The sequence below is a fragment of the Pungitius pungitius genome, chromosome 7, assembly GCF_949316345.1.
Source record: "Pungitius pungitius chromosome 7, fPunPun2.1, whole genome shotgun sequence".
NCBI classification, from domain to species: Eukaryota; Metazoa; Chordata; class Actinopteri; order Perciformes; family Gasterosteidae; genus Pungitius; species Pungitius pungitius.
Genome location: NC_084906.1, coordinates 4,986,615 through 5,013,428, shown reverse-complemented (window position 1 = coordinate 5,013,428; position 26,814 = coordinate 4,986,615). Strand labels below are relative to the sequence as shown.

General features: G+C 40.4%; 3 protein-coding genes across 4 annotated transcripts; 2 read left to right on the top strand and 1 right to left on the bottom strand.

Moving 5' to 3' along the window:
* Positions 1–1,227: 1,227 nt before the first annotated feature.
* On the bottom strand, positions 1,228–15,208 carry pomgnt1 (protein O-linked mannose N-acetylglucosaminyltransferase 1 (beta 1,2-)). Its single transcript, XM_037469945.2, has 22 exons — positions 15,087–15,208; positions 14,678–14,919; positions 14,099–14,201; positions 13,270–13,385; positions 13,126–13,191; positions 12,760–12,873; positions 12,020–12,137; positions 11,217–11,315; positions 10,981–11,108; positions 10,425–10,495; positions 8,517–8,592; positions 8,225–8,308; positions 8,044–8,085; positions 7,800–7,858; positions 6,594–6,666; positions 6,049–6,177; positions 5,686–5,811; positions 5,461–5,525; positions 5,322–5,366; positions 5,100–5,235; positions 4,899–5,008; positions 1,228–3,894 (listed from the first exon to the last, which is right to left on the bottom strand). Exons 2-22 carry the CDS (start codon positions 14,795–14,797, stop codon positions 3,813–3,815), a joined length of 1,962 nt encoding a protein of 653 aa, XP_037325842.2. The 5' UTR covers positions 14,798–14,919; positions 15,087–15,208; the 3' UTR covers positions 1,228–3,812.
* A 1,230-nt stretch (positions 15,209–16,438) lies between these two features.
* LOC119216807 (interferon-induced protein with tetratricopeptide repeats 1-like) lies at positions 16,439–20,373 on the top strand. 2 transcript variants are annotated; one of them, XM_037469946.2, is made up of 2 exons: positions 16,439–16,566; positions 16,873–20,373. In XM_037469946.2, exons 1-2 carry the CDS (start codon positions 16,562–16,564, stop codon positions 18,176–18,178), a joined length of 1,311 nt encoding a protein of 436 aa, XP_037325843.2. In that variant the 5' UTR covers positions 16,439–16,561; the 3' UTR covers positions 18,179–20,373. The 2 variants fall into 2 exon arrangements, with proteins under 2 accessions (XP_037325843.2, XP_037325844.2); XM_037469947.2 differs by having other exon boundaries at positions 16,441–16,994; positions 17,095–20,373.
* A 644-nt stretch (positions 20,374–21,017) lies between these two features.
* Positions 21,018–24,329, top strand: LOC119216612 (mucin-2-like). The gene is made up of 5 exons (XM_062563541.1): positions 21,018–21,098; positions 21,351–21,455; positions 21,565–21,726; positions 21,835–21,951; positions 22,180–24,329. Exons 1-5 carry the CDS (start codon positions 21,047–21,049, stop codon positions 23,829–23,831), a joined length of 2,088 nt encoding a protein of 695 aa, XP_062419525.1. The 5' UTR covers positions 21,018–21,046; the 3' UTR covers positions 23,832–24,329.
* The last annotated feature ends 2,485 nt before the right edge of the window (positions 24,330–26,814 follow it).

Sequence of the window (26,814 nt, the reverse complement as noted above, 5' to 3'; positions counted from 1 at the left end):
GTGTCAATGTGTTTGGACCATGTTGGGCAGGGGTTGTGTATGTGAACATGTGACGGCATAAATTAAGATTAATAGGTTACAGAAACACAGAATCCAAAAAAAAAAGTTGTACTATGAATTCTGTTAGTGTGTCTTTCATTGCAACACAGCTCGTTGAAATGAAGGGACGGGGAAGAGAAAGAGCGAGAAGACAAACAAATAATTACAGACTTGGGGGGTATTTAGAATTAAATCTGTCATTGTCTGGGCTCCATGTTTAACAATAACCCCCCGCTCCTTAACTCACACATACACAAAATCAATATTCAATCTATATTTCTGCCATCAGCCTCTGAGCTCGGCTCATAAGAATGCTCAATAGGTCAAAAATGACGTTTTAAAATACGGTAAAAACTCACACACACACACACACACACACACAAACCGGCAATTTCTGACTGACGGCCACAAATGGCCAGGTCTGGAACTAGAGCTGGTGAGGACAGATGTGCGAGTGCGTGTGCTGACAATGAAACAAATGCCCTGTGGCACCGTCACACACAATAGCTATCACTTCTTACTCATAACATCCATCTTAATTAGACGTGACGCAAATGTTTCCCGCAGAATGGTTCATGAATATAAACTGACGAACATGACAGACAGACTTCATTAACACGTCACACAGGTGCTTGTTAATGAGACAGATAGAAAATGAACAGGTCGGTGTTAATGCCCCCTCAGCTGTTATCAACCATAATGGATTATTTCTAGTAGATATGGGCTCAATAGATAATTCAGATTGAACTTGGTTCTTTGTGTGCTACATAGTCAATATGAACAATAAGTCCCCAAAGCGGTAGCTAGTGACATCTTGGAACAATGGACCGCCCTCAAAAGTAAACTGGCAAATCATAGCTTTGAACAGTCCATAGTTTAGAGAGCCGTAAGGACGCCTTTTGTGATGCGGTGGGTTGAGATCCCCGCCTGGCACAAAATGCACCCGACGAAGTTCTATCCCTGCACGCATTGGGCACACAGGGGGCCAAATTGCAACAAAACCATAAATTTCATTTCAGAGAAGTTCCACTTGTTCACTAGACAGGGCTGACTTCTATACATTCAAGGAAATTAATTGCATAATTAGGGCGCTTATATACCTAGACTTTTAGCAGACTTGAAATACTTAGTAGTGCACTTCAATTTACTTTTGGGACTAAAGAAAAGACAAAAAGAAAAAGATGTCTTGACTTTTAACTTTTTAAGTATTTGTCAAAGAGGAAAGGGAAGAGGATATAAAAATACACTTTACACTACAATGACATACAGTATAACTTGCACAACTCTGCCAGCAATTACCAAATGATACCATGAATTTGACACTAGTATTTGTCAACATGGTAACTGACACGGTACTAAAATCAAGTTTCAAGCTGACTTTCAAAGAATTAAAACAAAATGCTGCTTTCAAGGTGGGAAAGAAACCCTCTTCAAAATAGAAAACTCAAGCATCAGGTCTTAAAAGATTAAAGATTTTACAGGCAAAGGTGCATTCCAAAAATAGGACTTTATGTGCAGCAGCCCTTGATTAGAGCCATATGTTTCCTGCTTTATTTGATCACAGGTGATAAAAGTCAGACCTCAAAAGGACAGAAAGCCATATTCGTCCTTGGTGGACCGCAATGGCTGCAGAAATCCAATGAGCCCACAGGATTTGCATACATTTCCCTTGCCGCATGGGTCCTCTCGCCCCGTTGCTGCCTGGAGGCAGCCTCTGGGGAAATCTGCAGGCAGCAAGAGCCCACACATGTACAAAAACCACAGCCAAGAATAACAATAGCACCGAGTTTATGCCAACAATAATATGCACCAATGGAAATTCCTCCTGTATGAATTATTAAAACATACAGTTGGGTATGACCTCAAAGAGAAACAATCACTATTTTCCAAATTATCTCACAGCAAAACACAGAAAACGGCAGATGGGGAGAAAATGATTTTGTTTGCACAAACTGCCAATATAATATATAATACAGGTTAATAAAAAGGCAGCATTGAATTAGGAATCAAACAATCTTACTTTTACTTCTTAAAACCAAAAGTGAGGCGGGCCGTATTACTGCTGAATAAGTGGTTCTGTCTGACAGGATTTCCTGATAGAAAATATGGAATTTGTTAGCACACAATTACTCACAATAAAATTCAACCACTGCAAATAATGATGGAAGTATTGAAACATGTCTCACACATTCATTCATTCATTTAGTCGGTACGGCGTTATGCGAGATTCAAACCTCTTCAAAGTCAAAGTGAAGAAGGTGGATGAAGATCCTGTTGAATAAAATGACTCACCTTTCATTTGAAATGGTTGGGAACATATCATATTTTATGAAACCACCAAATTCCAATTACACACCAATGCCATTAAGGGCGTCAACAAGTGTTTCATAGTGTAAACAGCTAGAAATCCAAGAAAACTGTTGACCGAATATTTGAAAGTAGGATCAAACAGTTTGGGGACAAACTTCCAGCTATCATAGCATACAACCACCAATAGATATTTTAGGCACTTGTTTTACACCAGCTCAAGATGCCATAAATATGCTGACTTAAAACGTACAGCTACATTTGTGTTTTTAAACATTTAGGTGTTAAGAAACGCCTCAGTGTTTTGATTTTAATCGCCTTTCTGACTCCATTTGTTTCACTGCAGTGGTGTAAAGGTAACGTATAGCTTATTTTGTCGTTTGATCTCAAATGTACCAAACATAATGAAAAGCCCAAAGAAAAATAAGGTATAGATTTTAACTGAGACTTTGTATCTCATAATGACGAGATTCAGATCTCTCGTCTTGGGAAAACAAGATTATTAACATTTGGGAAAACGGTTTAAATATGCGAAGAACTGCATAATCAATTCCTCTCATACAAAATAAAATAAACAATAAGAAGAAAGTGTGCGGTAAAAATTGTTAAAAAAAACAAAAAAAGTTATCAAATTAGTGAATCATCGGATTTGATCAAATATAAAAAATGCCTTTAGACAAAAGCATGGTACAATCAAGTCAGCATGGTGTGTTTCAAATTCGAGTGTGTTGCTAAATATCTTCTTTCAGCCAATTTCGAGTAATAGCAAAAACCCACAGGGCTTTTATGAACTCGTATGAACACTGGAAAATATTCTGACCCTTTACATTTATCAAAAAAAAATATAGGTTTATATGTACATTATTTTATTATCTGTAAACATCTGTTAAAAATGCACTGATCTTGAGGAATTTTGTTCTAATAAAAGAAAACGTAAAAGCCATAAAACCATTGAATGCCTGTTTTGATTGATACATGTAAAATAAATAGAGATAAGTTAAAACACTTTTTAAAAAATGAACAAAGCTCTCAGTAGTTACCACAAATAACTGAGAAAAACGATCCATCTTGCAGCGTCAGTGTGTCTATGTCCTCGGTGCAGTTCTTGTTAAGTGGAATTGAAATTTTTGAGATCGCAGATCAGCCCACAGTTGTGGTAGAAAAAAACAAAAAAAACACAGCCGTTGACAGTCATAAAGTTTCAGTCAGTCACTCACGTTTAACCAAAACTAGTTCATCATTGCTCCGTGTCAAGCTGTTGGACGGATAAAGTAGCACATTTTGTAGTGTTGATCGGGACTTCATTTCACAGGTATCCTCTTGTCCACAAGTTCAAATCAAGGGAAAGTCCAAACGCTGCTTACGCTGTCCTTATGATATGAAGTGGTTGTTGGTGAAGAAGAGTGAAGGCCTGGTTGAAGTGTGTGTGTGTGTGTGTGTGTGTGTGTGTGTGTGTAACATCAGGTCTACATCTGCTCCACCGGGGCTCCCTCTTCTTTGGGCAGAGGCTCTAAGTGAATGGGAGTAACACTGGCTGGTTTTTTCACGCTGGTCATGAGACAAAGAGATGGACAGAGAGGAGAAAGGAAGTGGTGAGATAGACCAGACATATTTCTTGCATTTTCTTACAGACTGCGGTTGATGTCTTTAAATTATAAATATATAAACTTCTGAAACATTTTTTTTTTACTACAGTGTGGCAAGAAAAAACAGAACGAAACCAAAACAGAGTATGTTTGTTGCTGCTTTACAACAAATAACTTGTACATCTAAAAACTACAGCTAGTCGACGGGGATCTTTCTTGCATGAAATTCAAGACGTGTTTTCCACCAAAACGTGTGACCTCCTTAAGTGGGGCTGTATCCCAAAGAACAAATCAAGAGGTATAGCTCGGATAAGCCATCCGTGCTTCAGATGCATTTTTCAGCCTTCCTTTTCACAAGTGTCTGCGTGAGCAGACACACTCCAAATGTAACCGATTCAGCTGTCCGTCACGCCTGTGCCTCGAAGAAGCCTTGGCAAAAGCTGGAAATTAGACTCACTTCTATCAGTAGTCAGTGCTTCAATGTCTAGGAGAAAAAAATGATTGAGGGCTACTTTCATTCAACACAAGGTATAAGCAGCGTGTTAGCTTGGCCCCTCGCTTGAAACGGAAGCACCTTCGGGGACCACAGGCCGCAAAACTCAATGCTGCAGCTGAGACTGTGGCACTAATGAGGCCTCGGTGCTACAGGCTGACCCTTACTCACAATACAAGGTCAGTGTTGCACAGATAACTAGCTACAGGGCATCATATTATCAACCCTTTATACCCGGAGGTACCCTTAGGAGGCCAAAAAGCTGTTACACCTGTGTGTGTATAGACGTGGAGCTGCTAAGACCCCTATTAGCTTCAAAGTGGACAGCTGACACGTACACCTCTTTGTTTACAATCTATGTTGAGTCAGCGTTGCTGGATGTGTTCATTAAAGTGCTGTCCGTGTGCAAATGACATCACACGGACCACGGCATCTATGCGAATTCACCAAGTGCAATTAAAGCTCTCACTTACGAGTATGGAGAGATTGGCGCGGCCACCACCAGGACGTGATTCCTTTTTCTGAAAAGCCGCCACAGGCCTCGGTGGTATCCCCGAACATCAAGGTCCCAAACATGGAGGCACTTTTCAGAGGACGCAGAAAGACTAGAGATCTCATCCTATTCCTTAAAACCCACTTTAGTTCACAGAGTCAGTGTTCCCGCTTCGTTTTACCTTGGCGAGCTCTGTCCAGGTGGAAGTGTCCATCTCCGTCTCCATCTTAATGAACATGACGTAGGTCTTTCCTTCCGTGTCCGGCAGGAACGAGTCCTCACACGGGTTCTTTGTGTGGTCCAGTACCTCCGCTTCCCTGAGATCACACACGCATCGTGTAACATAAATATAACTTCATAACGTAATCTAAATCATAGGTTTTAAGTCATAAGTAGGTCTTACTTCAACAGGTTTTGGATTTCCACTTCATAAGCATCCTGCTTTAAACTGTCAAGAACAAGAACACCACAGCAGTCACGGTGTTAATTATTGTTGCTGTTTGGTATGAAAAGCAGAAATAATGTAACCCGAGTGTACAGACCTGTCAACATTTGTCAGCTGCACATTGGGAACTGTGTTGAACCTATGTTTCTTGAAATATACCTCCTATGAGAAGAAATAGTTCAATTACAGTGTGTGTGTGTGTGTATATATATATATATATATATATATATATATATATATATATAAAATAAATGAAAGACAGAGTTAAGAAATTATGAATTGTGTCGCTGAGGTGTTATAAAAAGGCTCTTTCAGATCTTACATGAAAATAGCCGTTCATGTTAAGGCCGATGATGCCAAAATGGTACGAGCGGGACACGTCGGGGATGACGCACTCTCTGCCTTTCCTCTGCTCGGGCATTCGCATCCACATGTCCCAGTCCCACAGCTGCAAGACAAACACAGATCATCAACTCCTAACAATATCAGGCTCTTTAGCAGCTAAATATTCAACTTTCTTCAGATGCTCGCCATCATCTTTGTCTGCAAAAGCAAACACATAAAATAAATACAAATGAAAAAAAGTCCTTTTCCAAGAAAGTTTTTGGAAAGCAGACTGATGCAATTTTGAAACTAGTCAGCAAGTATGCTTGGTTGAGTGAAGTTTAGTTCTTAAAAGCTGCACCTTCTCAGGCGTCGGCCACTTTGGCTCCAGTTCGTCCTTGTAGAGGCTCTTCTTCAGCACCCAGCCCAGACCGGGCATACTCTCCACTCTGTACAGCAGGGCCGGGTCTTCTGCAGTGTGCTCATAGCCCTGCACAACAACAAAAACAATCACAGCAGCTGTCATGCGCATGAAGAATTTCTGTGGACATCAAGTGGTTCTTTTGGTCAATCAGTGGGCAGTAGTGCTGTCCCCCCACTGTGACAATGTTCAGTTACACCCTCAGGTTGAAAGAGAACCAATAGATCACCTCATCACTGAAATACAACCCATTAGCTGTCAGAGATGCAAGTGACGCAAAAATGTATCCATTTCATAAGGTTATCATGTCTAAAGTGGGCCACATGTGTGTGTGTGTGTGTGTTACAGCAGGTATAGAACAAAGTAGTAACAGCATAATGTATATAAGCAATGAGTAAAGAGAAAAAAAGAACCAATGTCACAAGAGAAGAGATCTAAGGTGAAGGGCAGACACATTTGGAGCAGGTGAGGCAGTCGCCCCTCACCTGGTCGTTCCAGGCTGAAATACAGTACAAGCTGTCGTCCTCCTCCAACAGGTGCAGGGTCTGACTCAGGAACCTGATGGAGGTACAGAAAGGTAATTAGTACTCGATCAAACATTTAAACAATGCTCTGTTGGGCAACAGTAAACTGATACTCACGATAAACTCAGGGAGAACATTGTAATACTTTAAGACTTTTAAAAAAAACTCTTTAAAATATTTTAAGACAGTACAAATTTAAAGCCTAAATTATAGAAGATTATCAAATCCCAAATGCACTTTTTTCCATGGCGGTTCAACACGAGTATGTCCCAGAGGTCCCCAAAGACTGAAAAGAGAACATGGTTTGCTCTGTGCAGGTTAAACATCAGGCGAGCAACATTCATTTTCGTATCGAAGAAGAAATATCAATATATAAGAAATATAGAAACTCTGACAATACTATGTTTGTTATTGTTGAAATTAAAATGCAAGGAAAATTATGCATTTCTATGGTCACAACATCTGCAACACATTGCCGTATTATTATTAATATATAACCCTAAACTAACTAACAGGCTTGTCTTTATTGACAGGAAGGCTCGTTTTGGTGATTCTCTACTCTCCATCTTTGAGCCCAAAGCTCATCTTGTAAAACGACCTGCCACTAAAAACGCAGGGCTTCTGAGCTAACTGAAGTCAGCGCTTTAAGTGGGCAGCTCGGCCCAGAAGGGTTCAAAGCAAAGTGCTTCCAAAGAAGGAACACTGGGGTTTCTAAAAGAGCCCGTGGCAGCTTTACACTGAGGATATGCTGCCCCCTAGTGGGGCTTCTGGTTGCTGAAGATTTTGGTGCTTTTGTCTCATTATGCTGTGAAATCAAGAACACGTTATTCAACACGGTAGCAAGGGACTTCATTTAACAGAAACGAACTGTTTATGATAGCTTATATCCATGTGAAGGAACATTGCATTCAGAAGAAACTGAATGCCCCAATACAAGGAAAGGAAAATAATTCAATTAAAATGTTTGAAAATACAAAGCTTGTTTGTGTCTCACTCCCACAGTCAGTCACTTTTTTGTAAATGTATTCACTACACACAGAAGTAGTACATTTTCACATTTGAGACTATTGAAAACTCCGAAACATTTTTACACTTGACCCATCTCCTCATGTATAATAATTGATGAATCAGTTATATTGAGTAGTGTTTGTGCACTCAAGGACATACCCAAAGAAGTCGATGGAGATATCCAAGTCTTCTTCTATGACGATGGCAAAGTTGGCCTCCTGGTAAAGAAACATACTGGGTGAGACATCTGAGGTATTAAATGCAAAGGATGAAAAGAAAAGTTATAATCAGGGAATAAACTGACCAATAGTACTATAAATAAACTTTACTTTAATAGCTTGCACATGTTATGGTTGTTCTTTAAGCACATTAAAGACAAGACAAAAAGAAACGAGGCACTCACTGGGTGAAGGTTAAAGGTTGCAGTTAGACTCGCCTTATAGTGCTGCAACAGAAAGCAGAGAAAAGCTAAACATCTGGACGTCTTCTTGAAAACAGAAAATCCAGGTGAATGTGGCTCTAAGTCAAATATGTGGTGTGCGTTATGTTGTTAACTCCTAAATGGAGAGCTGAAAGTGGTTTACTTGGGACACTCTGGCATTCTTTATGCTGATGGGTGTGTGCTGAACTCCCTTCAGTCCAAAAAGCTCTACGACATCCATCGGCTCCTGGGTCAAAGGCACACAAAAGATGTACATGTTATTGATTGGTTTACCGAGCCAAACAGGGTTAATTGATGCAATGTATACCAGATGATGGGAGTACACATAAAGATCCTGTTCTTGCGTAAGTATATGGTGCACTTTCACCATATTTTTATTTTTAGACCTTTAACAAAAGTTTTCATTTGTAAATGAAATGAGAAAAACTTGGTACCTCATAATATCCATCGATGAAGACAGTGATCATCTGAGGGTTGACGCCATGAGCTGAAAGAAGAGACCTCAGCATCCTGAAAACGGACAACGAGGGGTTTCAAATTTTGTTATTTGCAAAAGACAATATTGAAAGCAAGTTGTTTTGTGTTCCAAACCACAACACATATGGTCAGATTGGTCTCAGTATTAATGAAAGCACACAGCGAGAAATAAACAATGTGATTTATATATAAACCTGACTTAATGAAAATATATTTTCAATGCCTATTAAAATAGCTATTTTATATTTCCGCGAGAATAAAGAACCTTGCTATGGGGTTAAAATAATGTTTTAGCAAAATGTTAAATTAGGGCTGCAACTAACAATTTTGATAATCGATTAATCAATGAATCAGATAAAAAAGAGCAGCATTTAGAAGCTTTGATTCCCAACCCTTTATTCTAAAACAGAACTCCAAATTCACATTGCACAAATAATTCTGAAAGACCCCCATGTTCACTTGAAGCTTATTCATTAAATTATTACCATCATTGAAGTGCAAGTTAAGTAAATGTATACACCACATCGAAATATAGCCAATAAATAACCAAGTCCTATGAGATGAATTTAACGGCATTTGTAAATTAATGCATTAGAGGCTTCTTTTCTATCTGAGGTTTTATCACTGTGTTTCTCCTTTTACAGGTAAAACATCAACTACCGTAAAACCTATTGTATATGCGCAAGCACACTGGACTACCGTAAATGATAAAAAGTACAAGACATACAAATATTTTTGTCAACAATAACCAAAATGGGAGGAAGCATGAAATATATACAAGACAACAGATTGAAAAATGAATGGTCCAAAAAAGCGCTTCAGTCTTGCTAACTGCTTTACAGCAGTTATTAGCGAGCTAACCCTAGCTTCATTAGCTGGATGACGAGTAAGCAGCAGCAGCAGCAGCAGATAAGCTGCTGGAGGTTTCCTATGTTCCTCACGTCAAAATGGGACAATGTAGTGCTCTTGTGCCATGTTACCATATTTTTTGCACTATAGGGCGCACTTAAGCCTCTTTTCTCAAAAAACGACGCCTTGCAATCCGAAGCACCTTATATATGGATTAATTCTGGTTTTGCTTACTGACCTCTAAGCAATTTTGTGTGGAACAAAGCGCCAAGTCAAAATGTTTTAGTACAACTTTGGTAAACTACAAGAGACGCACCGCTTGCAGCATTACGGCTACAGGGAGACAACGCCGGGCGACTTACGCCACTATATGCCAATGGATCGTGGATGCCTGGGCTAAGGTATCAGTCTCAATTGTGGTCCGAGCTTTCACAAAGGCCAGAATCACTTCTGAACTGCCAGCTAAAAGCAACAAAACTGACTCAGAAAATGACGAGAGGGATTCAGGCATGTTGAATGCATGTCTGACTGTTTATTTCTGCTTAATGCGCCTTATAGTCCGGTGCGCTTTATGTGTGAAAAAATATTGAAAATAGACCATTCATTGACAGTGCGCCTTATAATCTAGCGCGGTTTATAGTGCAAAAAATACGGTACGTTGACTTTGCATATATTTCCATTGACACACTTTCTTAGTCTATTCAATGCAAAATGCTCGCACACCTTGGGACTTGACCAGACGTCTTTGCCTGCGACATGTGACTGATAACAACTGCCGGCGCTGCTTGCTGCTCTTTCCTCAACGTTGGCTCGGCTCTTTTATTTTTTATTTTTGCTGCACGCTTCTCTGCAAATCATTGAGGGACATAATAAATCGCGCGATTTGTTGTTGCAGCCCTAGTTTAAAACTTCATGTTTTGTCTTCTACTATTCCAGTATTACCTGATGTTTTAGTAATTTGCGAGGTATCGGATCAAGGTCACAATTTGACTATATTTAACTATTTCAGATCTTACCTGTAAAGATAGTTTGGTCTGTTCCCTGCTATCACAGCCACAGGGACATTCAAGACATTGTTGTTGGGTAGCTGGAGTGAGGGGGAGAAGAAGTCAGCATTTTTTTACGCTGCCATTTAAAAGCGAATTAGAGTGATTAACTTTCATGGCATATGAAAGCCTTTCCCTTTGTGACAAGAAGATCAACTCATGTCTGCTAGGTAAATATAAAGAAAACACCAGCATACCAACATAAAATATAAATCTAGACATATTAATCAGATTAATGTAAAAATCATGAATTGTGTCGAGAGACAAGCGCATGGAATTGGGACAGAATATGGTCATTTTACAAAATAAAATATTTTTCAGAAATAAAGTCAAATTAAATCAATAAGATTTTGGGTGGCTGGGAACCCTTGCCTTAAACAGTAGTTTGTAGGATTGTGATAGAAAAGGGTATACCTCAAAAATATAGACCAGGTCAGATTACTCTACGCCCTTCTCTCCTCAGTTATGTCCAACTCAATGAAACAAACATCTGTCCAAGCAGTCAAGTGTCCTGCTGTGTTCTTACAGGGTCGGGGTTGAACTCGATGGTCGCCGGGTCTTTGCAGCTGCAGATGCTCCCGTATCCTTCCACTTTGCTGCAAAAGAGCTTCCTCCTCCTGTTGAGCTCGTTGTCTGGCCAGTGGCACTCCGCCTCTGCAGGACCACATTTTGTTAGACGCTTCAATTGTGTGCTTGCAGGCACGCAGGTGAGGCAACATCAGCAGTTACACTTTTTTAATGAATGCTAGAACTGTAGCTTACCTTCAGAAGCGGTGAGCTGCACCTCAGTCTTTAGAAGCACCGGGTCTCCCCAGGTTGACAGAGCGGGAGACTTTGTGTGCTTTTCTCCATACACCTGGCCTGGAACACCAAACCAACATGTAACCCCATGAAGCCAACTTCCCTGGTTTCATTGATCTGCATTATAAGCTGAGGATTCACACTGGAGGACAAGTGCTAGTGCTGTCAGTTAAACCTGTTAACAACATTAATGAAAATCCATTTTAACAACGTCAATTTTTATATCGCAAGATTAAAATTTTCTTGAAAAAATGGACGACTGTTGTCTGAAAATGTCAACAAGCTTGTCTGTTTGAGTAGCTGGCTGAAAGCAAAGTAGCAGGCTTACCTTTTATTAATATATATTTTAATAAGAGCATTAAAATGAAAAAGAAAGGACGCTTAAGAAAAGACGAAAATGTGCGTTTAATTGTGATACAATATTTAAATTGTTTGACAGCACTAATCTATAATATATATATATGTATATATATGATTATATATTTTATATATAGAGAATATGTATAACAGTCATAACAACAGACTGAGCCACAGATAATTTTGTCTATTTAAACAGCATATTGTTAAAACCAGTCGTGGATTAAGAGTATTACAAAATTATATTTTTCCCTTCAATTACCAAGTTTTCATTGTTCAGCACACAGGAGACCATAAATAGATTTGTTTACTTATATTGAAGTTCCAATAATCTATAATACTATATGTATAAAAATATATAAAAAATAATTTATGCTAATTTGTATAGTGAAAATTTGCTTCTCTACCTCCTTTTTTCACCACCAGAGTCCACATGTCCCTCCAGTTGAGGTTGAGGGACACCTGGCTGCCGAAACTCTTCAAAAGGTTCTTGGCAGCATCTTTCAGGTGGAAGGTGCCTTCATCCTGCAAGAAAAAAAGGTAGTGTTTTAAATGCATCAGAAGACTATGGAAGCCCAAAGTCTAAATTATGACTTAAGATATGTGCAGGCTCCTTGCAGCTGGTGTTGACATCACTACGGTCACAGAGAAGTGTCGTTTGCGTTTTAACATCTCGTTGATGAGCTTTCTGAACCGGAACGTCTGAATCTGTGAGTATCTTGCCAACTTTTCCGAAATGTAAACGTACGGACAATTGCACCCACTCACTCCACACCTCATAACAAATAGGGTGAGACAGGGCCGTCTGACATACAGTACATTGGTCCGCTTTTAGCGGAGTCTAAATCATCTTCGGGATTTACATGTCAGAAATAAATCAAACTTATTAGGAAGAGAAAATATGTTCGGTGTGGTATTTATTCTGTTGTAGCCGTGATTAGTAATGATTGAAAATTCCTGAAGAGAGTTCTCTCTTTATTGAACCAGTGTTGCCAATCCGTCAACAAAGAAAAACGCTACAGAATCAGCTCATGCGCTTGACAGGCTAGACGTGCTGTAGAAATGGGCTTCCATAGAAGACCGTTTGATACATAAATATAACAGGAATAATTGATTTATAATTCACAATGCAGTGGCAGTGACTGACCTTTATGGTGAAGATAAGGACTCTGCCCCGGGTCACCATGTTGAGGAAGAGGATCATGGCATCGTCCTCGTGGGGAGAATAGGTGTCGAATATCCTCTTTGCCATCACATGACCCTGAGACAAACAGACAGTGACTGATTTATATGACCTTTGTGATTTGACCTCATTAAAAGCATTGAATTGAGGAAGAAAACGCTCAGCAAAACGACTCCTAATCACACTGTAATCAGAAATATTTTTCACGCTAAACAAAAAAAACATGGGATGAAATAGGTTAAGAACTGTCAATTCATAAAAATTGTAAAGCCAATAAACTGAAATGAGGGAAACCGTTGACATGAAAGATAAAAGACAGAAAATAATTACAGTTGCTTGGTTGAGAACTATCACATGGATGCCTCTGCCCTGCTCCCGCATATCATCCTCCAACACCTGCAGGAGATGCAAAGTTAAACATTTTGTCAGTCTTGCATTCTTGTGTGGAAGAAAAGTCATTTCATTATAACTCACTGTGGTGCCGTCCACCGCCACGTAGACCTTAGAGCGGCTCGAGTACACCTCGATGTCCAATACTTTGCGTCCATTGGCCGGCCTGCGTGGGGTTTCCATGTTGAGTATTGGGTCCTCTATAAAAAGAAGCAGAAAACCAAGATTGAATTCCTTTTTTTTAAATTTACTAGCGAAGCCATGCAAAACATTTTCCATAATAGTGTGTCAAATTAAATTCACAAAAATAAGTGTCTTTCCATAGATCATACCCCAGGTATCTCAAAATGATAGCAAACATTAAAATTACTAAACTTCTAAAACTACTGAAAAAAAGTTCCTAAAAAGATACAAGATATGTCCAGCAGTGTTTTGAAGAAATGATGCAGAGGACATCTATTAAGCATAGTTTTGAGGGAGTTAGATTACAAATACTAGTTATAGTGAGACCAGACCTCAGAAGTTGATAGAAGGCAACATTAAAAGTTTAACAGGGTTACCAATTCAGTGTAAATCAGTTAACTTCCCACGCACAGCAGTTCCACACTGACACTTGTGTCTCGTCCGAACCGCTTGCCCGACTACTACCCACCTCCCCTGAATTTGTGAACCTGGGGGAAACACTACAATTGATTTGAATCTCTGCGCTGGAAACCGTGCCCACTTAAAGCAGTAGTGTTTTCCTGTTTATGTTATTGGGATGCCAATTGTCACCACAAACAGTGCCTATTTTTTGAAAGAATAAATAAAGGAACAAAGTCATTTTTGAGTATAAAAGCAGAAAATCAAGCATTCGGTGGTTGTGCCAAATGTGAAAGGAATGAAAAAACAGAACACTGGACATGTTTCTCACCATATTCTTGAGCTGCTGCATCTTCGTCAGCTACTCTTCTTGTGTCCAAGATTAGTTTAATGTTGACTATCACAGTTATCAACAGAAACAGCATAGCCCCAGCCTGCAGGACAAAGGCGACTTTTCAAACCAAATGTCATTCTAATCAGGGATTTTTTCAGCCTTGCGAGTTTGAAATGTAGGTTTAAATTAAAATGTCATACAGTGCTTCTTGATTTAAATGTTTGCCTCCTCCAACGATGCACTCCCATCACAGAATGGAAAGCTTTGTATGGCTAAGGGTCAGACTTTGTATGTGTAGCTATTTAAGAAACCTGGTTAGACTAACTCAACACTCTGTGAAGACACACAATGACTGAAGGCAGGTCACAAGGAGCCACCTTTTTGCAATTTTTACTTTGAAAAGAACAAAGCATTGTTTCCTGAGGACAGTTGTCATTCCATTTTATCCACCTCTACCACAAATTGTCTTAGATTGTAATTTGTTTGTCTACTAAAGTAAACTAGTAGACAAACTGTAAACTAAGTAACTAAACTAGGTTATTTATAATGCGCACGATGTGCAGTTCTTCGCGTTACCTGACAGAACCGACGAATCGACCTCTTGTTGGTTAGTTTGTATTTCCAGGTGAGGTACAGGCTTCGCTGTTGGCGAGGGATGAACGGCTTAGCTCTGGGATTGGGGGTCCAGGTCTCCATCCCGGACACCGATAGCCACCGACAACAGAGCTCAGACCTTCCTGGCCTCCTGCACCTGCTGACCCAGGGGCATGCACTGCTTCACAACACCGCCAAGACGCGCCTGGTTGTCACATGGTCATCTGAAAAGAAAGCGACAGATTACATATTACAAAAAAGATTAGCAGCTAGCTAGCTAGCTGAACATTTCTACACCAGCAAATGAACGAGGTACTTCTAGCTCACACTGGCTCAGTATAAATAACTCCGTTCGTCTCTTTCCTGCTCAGATATCAACGTTACTACTCACATAGTCGCTAGTGAACCCCGCATTATCGTTTCAGTATCCTGACCGGCTGACACATGCTACTTGCAAGGTGTTTTTTTGTCGCAGAGCAATTGACGTCACCAAATATTCTCTTCTTCTTTAATCAGCCCCGTTCTATTTCTGCTGTGACAATGTTAGGCTCATTACTACCCCCAGCAGGACAAATCATGAACGACAATTGTCACCAGTCATATTTTCAAAGACTTGTGGGCTACACACAATTAATTGAATCGAATAAGTAAGAGATGTGAACGCCTGTTGTTTTAAAGGTAAATGTAGTTGCTCAGTGTTGTATAACAACATTTGGGGTACAAAAATCGTTGTAAATGGTGTTTCCAGTGTCTGAAATGGTCCCAAAAATTCTTTCTTTGGCAATTTTGAGCTGTGTGTTTTTTTCCAGCAATCTAAAGCAGATTTGGATTTGATTGTGCTTTGTGTGTCAAGAGGATACAAGCACACAGGTTATCATTTCAATTTTAAGAGGCACAACTAAGCTTTATATATTTATATTTAATTGTTCGCCTGGGATGAGTTTGTAAAAAACTATCCCGAAGTTTATTTCAATTGTCACATGAAATTTGAATGAACCCACATCTGTTGTGGAATATTTCAATAAGCTCGGTAGAAGAGAATGATTTGTCTAATAAAAATGGAGTCTTGATGAATGATCAAAGTTGCAGAAAGTCCATTTATTGCTTGCAAGCAGGAGGTCAACTACACAGGCACGTATCACGGTGCTCTGTGGAGATGGCGTCTCCGAGCAGTGAAAATGCTGAGTTCTTATACACACACATGAAGGTCATTTCTGGTGGTATGCAGACACGAGAGCTACTGAAGCCTGAAACTCTAAACCACCTGTGAGATAACACAAATGAAAAGTTATAAATCAAGCAGGAAACGAATCAAGGCAAAGATGGGAGTAACAGGGTTCCTTTGAACGAGCATTCGGGTGAAGGCCAGTTTGACTATCCTCCTTCACAAAGCTGCAAAAGACAACTTTTCTTCTCACATTGCTTCATTACAGACAATAATCAATCTTTTAGCATAAGATTATGTTATAACATATTTTACCATTACACATCCAAGCACTGGGGTGTCTAGCCCAATGGCCTGTTTAAAACTAAAACATGTACTTACTTGAAATTTGTCAGTCTTTAATCTGGACTTCATAATTATAATTAATTATAATTAATAAGAAAAGAAGTAATCTGAGCTCTTTTTTGATTTGATTAAATACACATGAGTTGGTGCTTGTTCATTATGACAAATGCGGCACAAGTTTTGATATTCTGAAAAGAAAGCTCATGGAGTTCAAAACCATTGCTTAACGTTTCATAATTTACACCGCCATAGAAGTTGAACATTTGTGAATTTATGGTGCCGCACCTAATGCAGCTCTGTGTATAGTCCAAAGAGCAGAGACTAGAGGACTCATATTTGGAAAACTAAAGCTGGTGATGAGGTGAGCTTCTGTATTCAGTAGTATTGTTGTGTTTGATACATTTTCCTATTGGTATTTCCATTTTTCAATACCTTTTCAGTTTTAATTCTCGAGTATGTCTGTTTTCCTTCTTTTTTCTACTTCTTCTTTCTGCCTTTCTTCTGTTATTTTTCCTAGTCAACCTCAATCCATTTATTTTCCCTTTTCTTTTTTCCTCCTTTACTCCTCATTTTCCCTTTCCTTCTTATTTACTAAAGATTTTCTCTTTCCTTCTTCAATGTGGAGTCCTTCTTCACTCCTAGCAGTAACTATGTCACTTTCTACCAGTGCTGCTCCGAGTCAGAGAACACTGGAGTCCAAGCTGGTGGCCCTGCAGTGCCACTTCACCTGGGATCTGGACACCAGCGAGACTACACTTTACTGTCTCAAGGACAAGCTGGAGGACATCGGTACAGAGGAGGGATACAGCTGGTTGGGTCACAGTTACAACCTGCAGGGTTATATCCACTACCAGCTGGGGCTCAGCAATGACGCCTGCCGTTTCCTCAGCAGGGCGGCGGAGGCCTTCCGCCAGATGAGAAACACCGTCTCAGATGAGGGTCCCTGGTTGGTGGTGAACCACGGGAACCTGGCTTGGCTGCACTACCATAGGAGAGAAAGAGCAGAGTGTCACGCTCACCTTTTAAAAGTTGAAACCATGATGAATGAGTATCCACCTCCATCCCAGGGCGAGCTCCACCCGGAGATCTACGCTGAAAAGGCCTGGACCCTGATGAAGTTTGGCACAGACAAAAGGCTGCAGGCTACAGATTATTTCCAGAAAGCCATCAGGATGCAGCCGGACATGGTGGAGTGGCACACCAGCCACGTCATCGGGTTAGAGAATACTCTAAGACACACTGGCAAAAAGCTGGTGGCTGACATCTTTGAGAAAATGAAAATTGCCAAGGAACATGATCCAGAGAACTTGTACCTTGCTGCTCTGTACCTTGAGGCACGTGCTAAGCAAGGGAAGAACATCGAAAGTGAAGCACGTGAGTTGGCCAGAAGGGTTTTAAGAAAGCCCATCAGCAGCTACAGTGGTATCGCACCGTTACTAAGGCTGTACAGAATCTATGTGTCTATGGATGAGGCCATTGATTTGGCAGAGGAAATTCTGGGAAGACATCCAGATGAGCGTTATCTGAAGAAATGCGCATCGCTCTGCTACAAGAAGAGGATCTTCCAGGGGAGTGACAATCCACTGGAGCACAGCATGATCGACAGAGCAATCAGTCTCCACAGGGAAGTGATTACTCTTTACCCTCTTTCTTCACTTGCAATAGAAATATCTCTTGCCGACATATATGCAGAGTCCAATAACCAAGCTAAAGCTGACCATATATACAAGGAACTGCTGAAAAAGGATCTGGATCCCGAAGGGGCACAGATGCTTTACAACTGCTATGCAAAATACGTACATTTCATCCGAAAGGAGAGCTACAAGTCAATCGAATATCACATGAAGGCGGCAGCGATACTGCATCAATCTTCCTATCGTAAGAACAGCATCAATACCCTGGAGAGGATTAGAGCAAGAAACAGAAACCGAATGTGCAGAGAAATTGATGAGTTTCTGAATAACCTGCAATAAAGCCTGGCAGAAAGAAGGCACATTTAACATATTGCCCAACTGTTTGACTGTTTGTAACAACATTGGGGGTAAATCTTGAGTCTTACGAATTAGAAACCTTCATTGCAGAGGACAACTAGAAGACTCCTTTAATATTGTTTTAAGGATAGGACTATATGATAAAATTATGTTTTTTGATTAAAGTCAGGAAAAGTGAAGCAAATGGGTAAGGTCCTTAATTAAACTTGCATTCTTCCATTTGACCAGAAGTGGACAATTCCTTAGGGTTTCAGAGTAAAGTCTGAATGTATGGAAGATAAAATGGCCCTACTTGTCATTCAATGTATTACCTCATTAAACAAGTAAACAACGAGTTTTTGGTCTTCTGACAGATTAGAGGCTCATTATCTCGATTTGTTTTGAACTTGAGGTATGTATGTATGTATGCGATATAAGTGTGGGCACCCCTGTTGTAGAGGATGAATGGTAGCTATCATCCAGCATATATTCATGTCATAATCTGCTCTATGTAATATTTTACAAGGTCTGAGTCTCAGTCGTACTAAGGATAAACAGAAAACAGCAGTGAGAGACTGATCGTGCTCATATTACTTCAAAGCTAAAAGATAGCAGTTGACATAAATATTGCAACAACTCCCCTCTGCCTGTTTCCTCTTCCCAGGGTGTTTAGCCAAATTACTCTTTCTGCAGTTTAAGCAGAATTCAAGTATGAATCACAGGAAGCAGTTATAATGAAAATATGTGTTGCTCTTTTTAGGAGTTATTGCTGGATAATTTACCTATTTTATCGGGATTGTAAATAACTTGTTATCTTCGGTTTGGGTAAATATTTAGTGCAACTATATTGTTGATTTGCGAACTTTTAGATGGTACACTACCGTTCAAAAGTTTGGGGTCACAGGGTCAAGAAAAGCACTGTTCTTTCAATGTAGATAACATTAAATTAATCAGAAATACGCTGTATACATTGTTAATGTGGTAAATAACCAAACTATTGTTTTTTAATGAAATATCTACATTGGTGTATAGAGGCCCATTTCCAGAAACTATCACTCCCATGTTCTAATGGTAAATTGTGTTTGCTAATGGCCTTAGAAGACTAATGGATGATTAGAAATAGTCGCCTCACAGGTCCTCAACTGGTAGCTTCTTTAAATGCTACCCGCAAAACGGCAGTGTTCACGTCTCCAGTGAAGAGACGACTCCGGGATACTGGCCTTCTAGACAGAGTGGCATAGAAAAAGCCATATCTGAGACTGGCCAGTAAAAAGAAAAGATTGATATGGGCAATATAACGCAGACATTTGACAGAGGAAGATTGGAACAAAGTGTTGTGGACAGACAAATCAAAGTTTGAGGTGTTTGGATCACACAGAAGAACATTTGTGAGACGCAGAACAGCTGAAAAGATGGTGGAAGAGACACCATCTGCCAAGCACGGTGGAGGTGATGTGACGGTGTGGGGCCTCTTTGATGCTGTTAAAATGGGAGATTTGTACAAGGTAAAAGGGATTTTAAATAAGGAAGGCTATCACTCCATTCTGCAACACCATGCCATACCCTGTGGACAGCGCTATATTGGAGCCAATATCTACAACAGGACAATGACCCAAAGCACGCCTCCAAAATATGCAAGAACTGTTTCCAGGAAGAAGCAGGCAGCTGGAATGCTGTCTGTAATGGCGAGGTCAGCGCAGTCACCACAAATTGACCCCATTGAACTTTTGAAAGGTAGTGTATGTCTTTGATAATTAGTCGGGTGTGTGTCTGTGCGTGTGTATATCAAGCGCAACCTTCCACGTAAGACTATTTTTAGCGTGTATAATTAAAACTGGTTTTGGATTCCCACTTCAACCACATTTAAATGACCCATTGACGTTACAGTAAGATGCAAGTGATTGGGCTGTTAACTGTGGTGCACTGCTACATTGAGGTTGTACTCATTTATCAGTTATCAGTATCAAAAGTTTTCTTGATTAATCCAAAAATTGTTTAATCCAAAAACACTAAATCTATTCAGTTTTGTATAACCTCAAACAAAAACCATTTCCTAATCCTCACCCCGTCTAAACAAAACCATCTAACCCATTGTTTGTTTTCTTGAAAAATGACTATTATTTGATCTCCTAACTGTAATTTATTCACTTAGAGTGTTTTGTAATACATTGCATTTTAACATCTGTACTAAAGTCTGCTGATTACCACTTATCCTTTGTCAATTTACTCTTACATGAAAATGGCAAAAAAAACATCACGTACAAAGGTGTGTGAACGTGTTTACTGCCATTTAATTACATGGTTCATCTTTAATCTGTAATTAAAGTAAAATAGTGATAGGCAGTGACCTTTCAACAAAAACAGGTGTGGTATATCAACCAGAAAAAAACAACAACCTAGTACCCAGGCAACAAAAGTAGAACAGTACACTTAGAAGAGTGCAGATCTCATCCATGTGTTTTGGTTTCTGTTGAATTAAACTATACTTGTTGTTATGTATATACGTACATATATATTTTGTATGTATATGTATATACATAACAATGCAAAATATACATAGCAATAAATTATATATATATATATATATATAGAGAATATATGATATACAACATACATTATATATTGTTTCATGACCTGCTATAAATGGTAGTGCTTGTGAACAGTAAAAAAATACACAATTCCTATATAATACTTATACTATGATTACAAAATTTAAGAAAAGTTGTGGAAAGTGAGTTGAAATGATTCTATTCAAGACCAATCAGACAACAGCCAATCACATTACAGGTGTGGTGCTAGAACACAAGTACAGGATATTACGTGTGGCATCGCAAATAAGGTCCTGTATCGCTTTAAGTTAACTTGTTCAAGATGAAGCAACTGATCCTTTCTCTAGCTCTTGTTTGGGCTCTCTCCAGCACAGGTAAGTGTAATTATCTAATTGTTACTATTTAATTATCATCATTTATTGGTAAATTTAAAAAAAAAAGTAACATAACTGTTAATATCACCAGTTGATATATAATAATTAACAAACAGTTTAAATTATGGGGATAAAAAAAGGGGGAATTATTAAAGGAAGAGGACTTAAGTCATTACTAACCATTAACACATCATTCAAACATTTGACATTTGGGATATCATCAGTATATAATGTTCTGCTTTCTCGCTATAGCAGTTCGAGCACTTGATTGTTCGAATTGCACAAATGAGCAGTGTTTAACAACACAACCAGTCCGATGTTCCTCAGAAAATATGTGCATTACAGCTTCCATTCAAGGTGGGGATTTATTCATACCTGCTACTAAAATAAAAAAGAAGAGTTTCCTGGAGTTATGTGTGTCTTCTGTCAATATTGACAAATTGTTTTGAATTTTTTGCAACTGTAGCATCTACACCAAGAGCACCGCAAATATTCAAGGCGTGTGCACCATCCTCCGTGTGTCCAGCCACAGGCTCTCAGACATTTTCAGCTAACTTGGGTGTAGCACGTGCAGTTGCATCTATAAAGTGCTGCAACACTGATAACTGCAACACCGAAACTCTACCGTGTAAGTAAAGATAGATAAGAAGTTCATTTAAGATGAGAGAACATGACATTTCATGAAGCTTTAATATTCACTGTTCATTTAACAAATTAAGTTATTTTTTTGTTTCAGTTCCTGGCAGTCAGATAGCTAACAGCCAAATATGCTTTACTTGTGACCCCATTACCGCTCGATGTACTACTCAAACACAGTGCATGGGAGAAGAGAACCAATGCTTTCAAGCAAGTGGTAAGTCTTGATATAAGTATTTTGCTGACTTTTATTGCATTTAAGAATGTCTGATGTGTTTCTTTTTTATATTTCACCAACTTAATTGGTAATTATTGTACTTTCAACAGGAAAACAATGTTACTGGTATTTGAATTATTTTCTGCATTGTGACACTGCTTAATTTTTTAAATAGCATACTGACAGCCATAGAGGTTAGGTATTTAAACAATGACTTCTTGTCTGCAGTGACAACTGGAATGGCCACTTTTACAGCCTTTGGCTGTGCATCTACAAACCTGTGTGTAGCGGCTGCCCGCCTGGGAAGCATTCCTTTCTTTCAAAGATTTGTAAACTTTAGATCGTCCTGTTGTGGGACCAGTTTGTGTAATACTGGCACTATAACAACTGTAGCCCCCACAACTACAACAACTAATGCCCCAACGACAACTAACGCAACAACAGCGACTGCAGCCCCATCCACAACTGCTGCCCTGACAACAACTCCTGCCTCGATTACAACCGCAGTATTGACAACAACGGCAGTCCCAACGACAAATACCGCCCAAACAACAACCCCTGCCCCGATTACAACCGCAGCATTGACAACAACGGCAGTCCCAACGACAAATACCGCCCGAACAACAAATCCCGCCCCAATTACAACCGCAGCATTGACAACAACGGCAGTCCCAACAACAAATACCGCCCGAATAACAACAGCTGCCCCAATTACAACTGAAGTTCTGACAACAATTACTGCCCCGACAACAACTAACTCTGCAGCGACAACTGCAACCCCAACAACAGCTTCAGTGCTGACAACAGCAAGTGCCCTAACAACAACTGCAGCCCCAACGACAACTGCAACCCAGAAAACAACTGCAACCCTGACAACGGCTTCAGTCCTGACAACAACTAATGCCCCAACAACAACTCTAATCCCAACACCAACTGGCCTGACTACAGCTATTGCCCCGACAACAATTAATGCCCCGACGACAACTTCAGCCCTGTCGACAACTGCAACCCCGACGACAACTTCAGCCCTGTCGACAACTGCAACCCCGGGAACAGCTTCAGTCCTGACAACAACTAATGCCCCAACAACAACTCTAATCCCAACACCAACTGGCCTGACTACAGCTATTTTCCCGACAACAATTAATGCCCCGACGACAACTTCAGCCCTGTCGACAACTGCAACCCCGACGACAACTTCAGCCCTGTCGACAACTGCAACCCCGAGAACCGCTTCAGTCCTGACAACAACTAATGCCCCAACAACAACTCCAATCCCAACACCAACTGGCCTGACTACAGCTATTGCCCCGACAACAATTAATGCCCCGACGACAACTTCAGCCCTGTCGACAACTGCAACCCCGACGACAACTTCAGCCCTGTCGACAACTGCAACCCCGGGAACAGCTTCAGTCCTGACAACAACTAATGCCCCAACAACAACTCTAATCCCAACACCAACTGGCCTGACTACAGCTATTGCCCCGACAACAATTAATGTCCCGACGACAACTTCAGCCCTGTCGAACACTGCAACCCCGACGACAACTTCAGCCCCATCGACAACTGCAACCCCGAGAACAGCTTCAGTCCCGACCACAACTAATGCCCCAACAACAACTCTAATCCCAACACCAACTGGCCTGACTACAGCTATTTCCCCGACAACAATTAATGCCCCGACGACAACTGCAACCCCGTCGACAACTGCAACCCCGAGAACAACTAAGGCCCCAACAACAACTAATGCCTTAACATCAACTGCAGCATCAACGACTGCCTCAACAATCAGTGACGCCTCCAGTATCCGATTGGGACCGGTCCATGTGTTGCTTGGACTCCTTATATTTATTTCTACATCATCTTTTGAATTCTAAAACTTCACTCAAAAACTGCAGCTCCGACAACAACTGCTACCTTGACAACTTCAGTCCCGACAACTTCAGCCGCATTCTCAACTTCAGTCCTGACAACAACGATTGTACCGACAACTATTGCAGCCCCAAAAACAACTGCAGCCCAATAACTCTAACCCTAACAACTACAACTTCAACAACGAATGCCTTAACAACCAGTTACGCCACCAGAATCCGATTAGGTGTGATCCATGTGTTGCTTGGAAGATTTAACTATAGACTTTACACTTTAGGAGATGGCCTTGTGCCGGATGAATTATGGATATTTTTTCACATTTAGTTTAGTCCTGCAGAAATGAATGACAAGAACATAAATTCTTCTACGTGTTCTAATGCACCATTAATCATTCAATTTGGCCATGGTCTAATGTTATCCAGATGATTTAACCATGTACAGTATTTTCTGTTTTTAATATGTGGCTGTGAAAAATTCTGAAATATTATAACTGGCCCTCACGCAAATAAAAAATAATCTATTACGATACCTTGTCTGAGATCCTTAAACTAGCCCCATCACTTTAACGCTTTTTCCCTCCTGTAGAGTTAATATAACATATATTTTTGTAAAAGGTGCATGAAGTTGTAAAGTGGAGGTCCGTGCTCAAACTATCCAAGCTAAATTACAGTATTTAGTTACTATATGCAGTGTTGGGGAGTAGCGGAATACCAGTGTTACATAATTAGAATAGAAATTGTGAGTAACTGTATTCTGTTACAGTTACAATTTAAATGGATGGTATTCAGAATACAGTTACATAGTAACCCAGACACAAAAACGTTGCATCCATCAGTAACCCAGACACATTAACGGTGCATCCATCAGACACCGAGACACAAAAAAGTGCATCCATCAGTCACCCAGACACAATAACGTTGCATCCATCAGTCACCCAGACACAAACATGTTGCATCCATCAGTAACCCAGACACAAAAACGTTGCATCCATCAGTAACCCAGACACATTAACGGTGCATCCATCAGATACCGAGACACAAAAAAAGTGCATCCATCAGTCACCCAGACACATTAACGTTGCATCCATCAGTCACCCAGACACAAACATGTTGCATCCATCAGTAACCCAGACACAAAAACGTTGCATCCATCAGTAACCCAGACACATTAACGGTGCATCCATCAGACACCGAGACACAAAAAAAGTGCATCCATCAGTCACCCAGACACATTAACGTTGCATCCATCAGTCACCCAGACACAAACATGTTGCATCCATCAGTAACCCAGACACAATAACGTTGCATCCATTAGTAACCCAGACACGATAATGGTGCATCCATCAGTCACCCAGACACGATAAAAGTGCATCCATCAGTCACCCAGACACAATAACGTTGCATCCATCAGTCACCCAGACACAAACATGTTGCATCCATCAGTAACCCAGACAAAAAAACGTTGCATCCATCAGTAACCCAGACACATTAACGGTGCATCCATCAGAAACCGAGACACAAAAAAAGTGCATCCATCAGTCACCCAGACACATTAACGTTGCATCCATCAGTCACCCAGACACAAACATGTTGCATCCATCAATAACCCAGACACAATAACGTTGCATCCATTAGTAACCCAGACACGATAATGGTGCATCCATCAGTCACCCAGACACAAACATGTTGCATCCATCAGTAACCCAGACACAATAACGTTGCATCCATTAGTAACCCAGACACGATAATGGTGCATCCATCAGTCACCCAGACACGATAAAAGTGCATCCATCAGTCACCCAGACACAATAACGTTGCATCCATCAGTCACCCAGACACAAACATGTTGCATCCATCAGTAACCCAGACACAAAAACGTTGCATCCATCAGTAACCCAGACACATTAACGGTGCATCCATCAGACACCGAGACACAAAAAAAGTGCATCCATCAGTCACCCAGACACAAAACAAATGCATCCATCAGTCACCCAGACAAAAACATGTTGCATCCATCAGTAACCCAGACACAAAAACGTTGCATCCATCAGTAACCCAGACACATTAACGGTGCATCCATCAGATACCGAGACACAAAAAAAGTGCATCCATCAGTCACCCAGACACATTAACGTTGCATCCATCAGTCACCCAGACACAAACATGTTGCATCCATCAGTAACCCAGACACAATAACGTTGCATCCATTAGTAACCCAGACACGATAATGGTGCATCCATTAGTCACCCAGACACGATAAAAGTGCATCCATCAGTCACCCAGACACAATAACGTTGCATCCATCAGTCACCAAGACACAAACATGTTGCATCCATCAGTAACCCAGACACAAAAACGTTGCATCCATCAGTAACCCAGACATATTAACGGTGCATCCATCAGACACCGAGACACAAAAAAAGTGCATCCATCAGTCACCCAGACACATTAACGTTGCATCCATCAGTCACCCAGACACAAACATGTTGCATCCATCAGTAACCCAGACACAATAACGTTGCATCCATTAGTAACCCAGACACGATAATGGTGCATCCATCAGTCACCCAGACACAATAACGTTGCATCCATTAGTAACCCAGACACGATAATGGTGCATCCATCAGTCACCCAGACACATTAACGTTGCATCCATCAGTCACCCAGACACAAACATGTTGCATCCATCAGTAACCCAGACACAATAACGTTGCATCCATTAGTAACCCAGACACGATAATGGTGCATCCATCAGTCACCCAGACACGATAAAAGTGCATCCATCAGTCACCAAGACACAAAACAAATGCATCCATCAGTCACCCAGACACAATAACGTTGCATCCATCAGTCACCCAGACACAAACATGTTGCATCCATCAGTAACCCAGACACAAAAACGTTGCATCCATCAGTAACCCAGACACATTAACGGTGCATCCATCAGATACTGAGACACAAAAGAAGTGCATCCATTAGTCACCCAGAC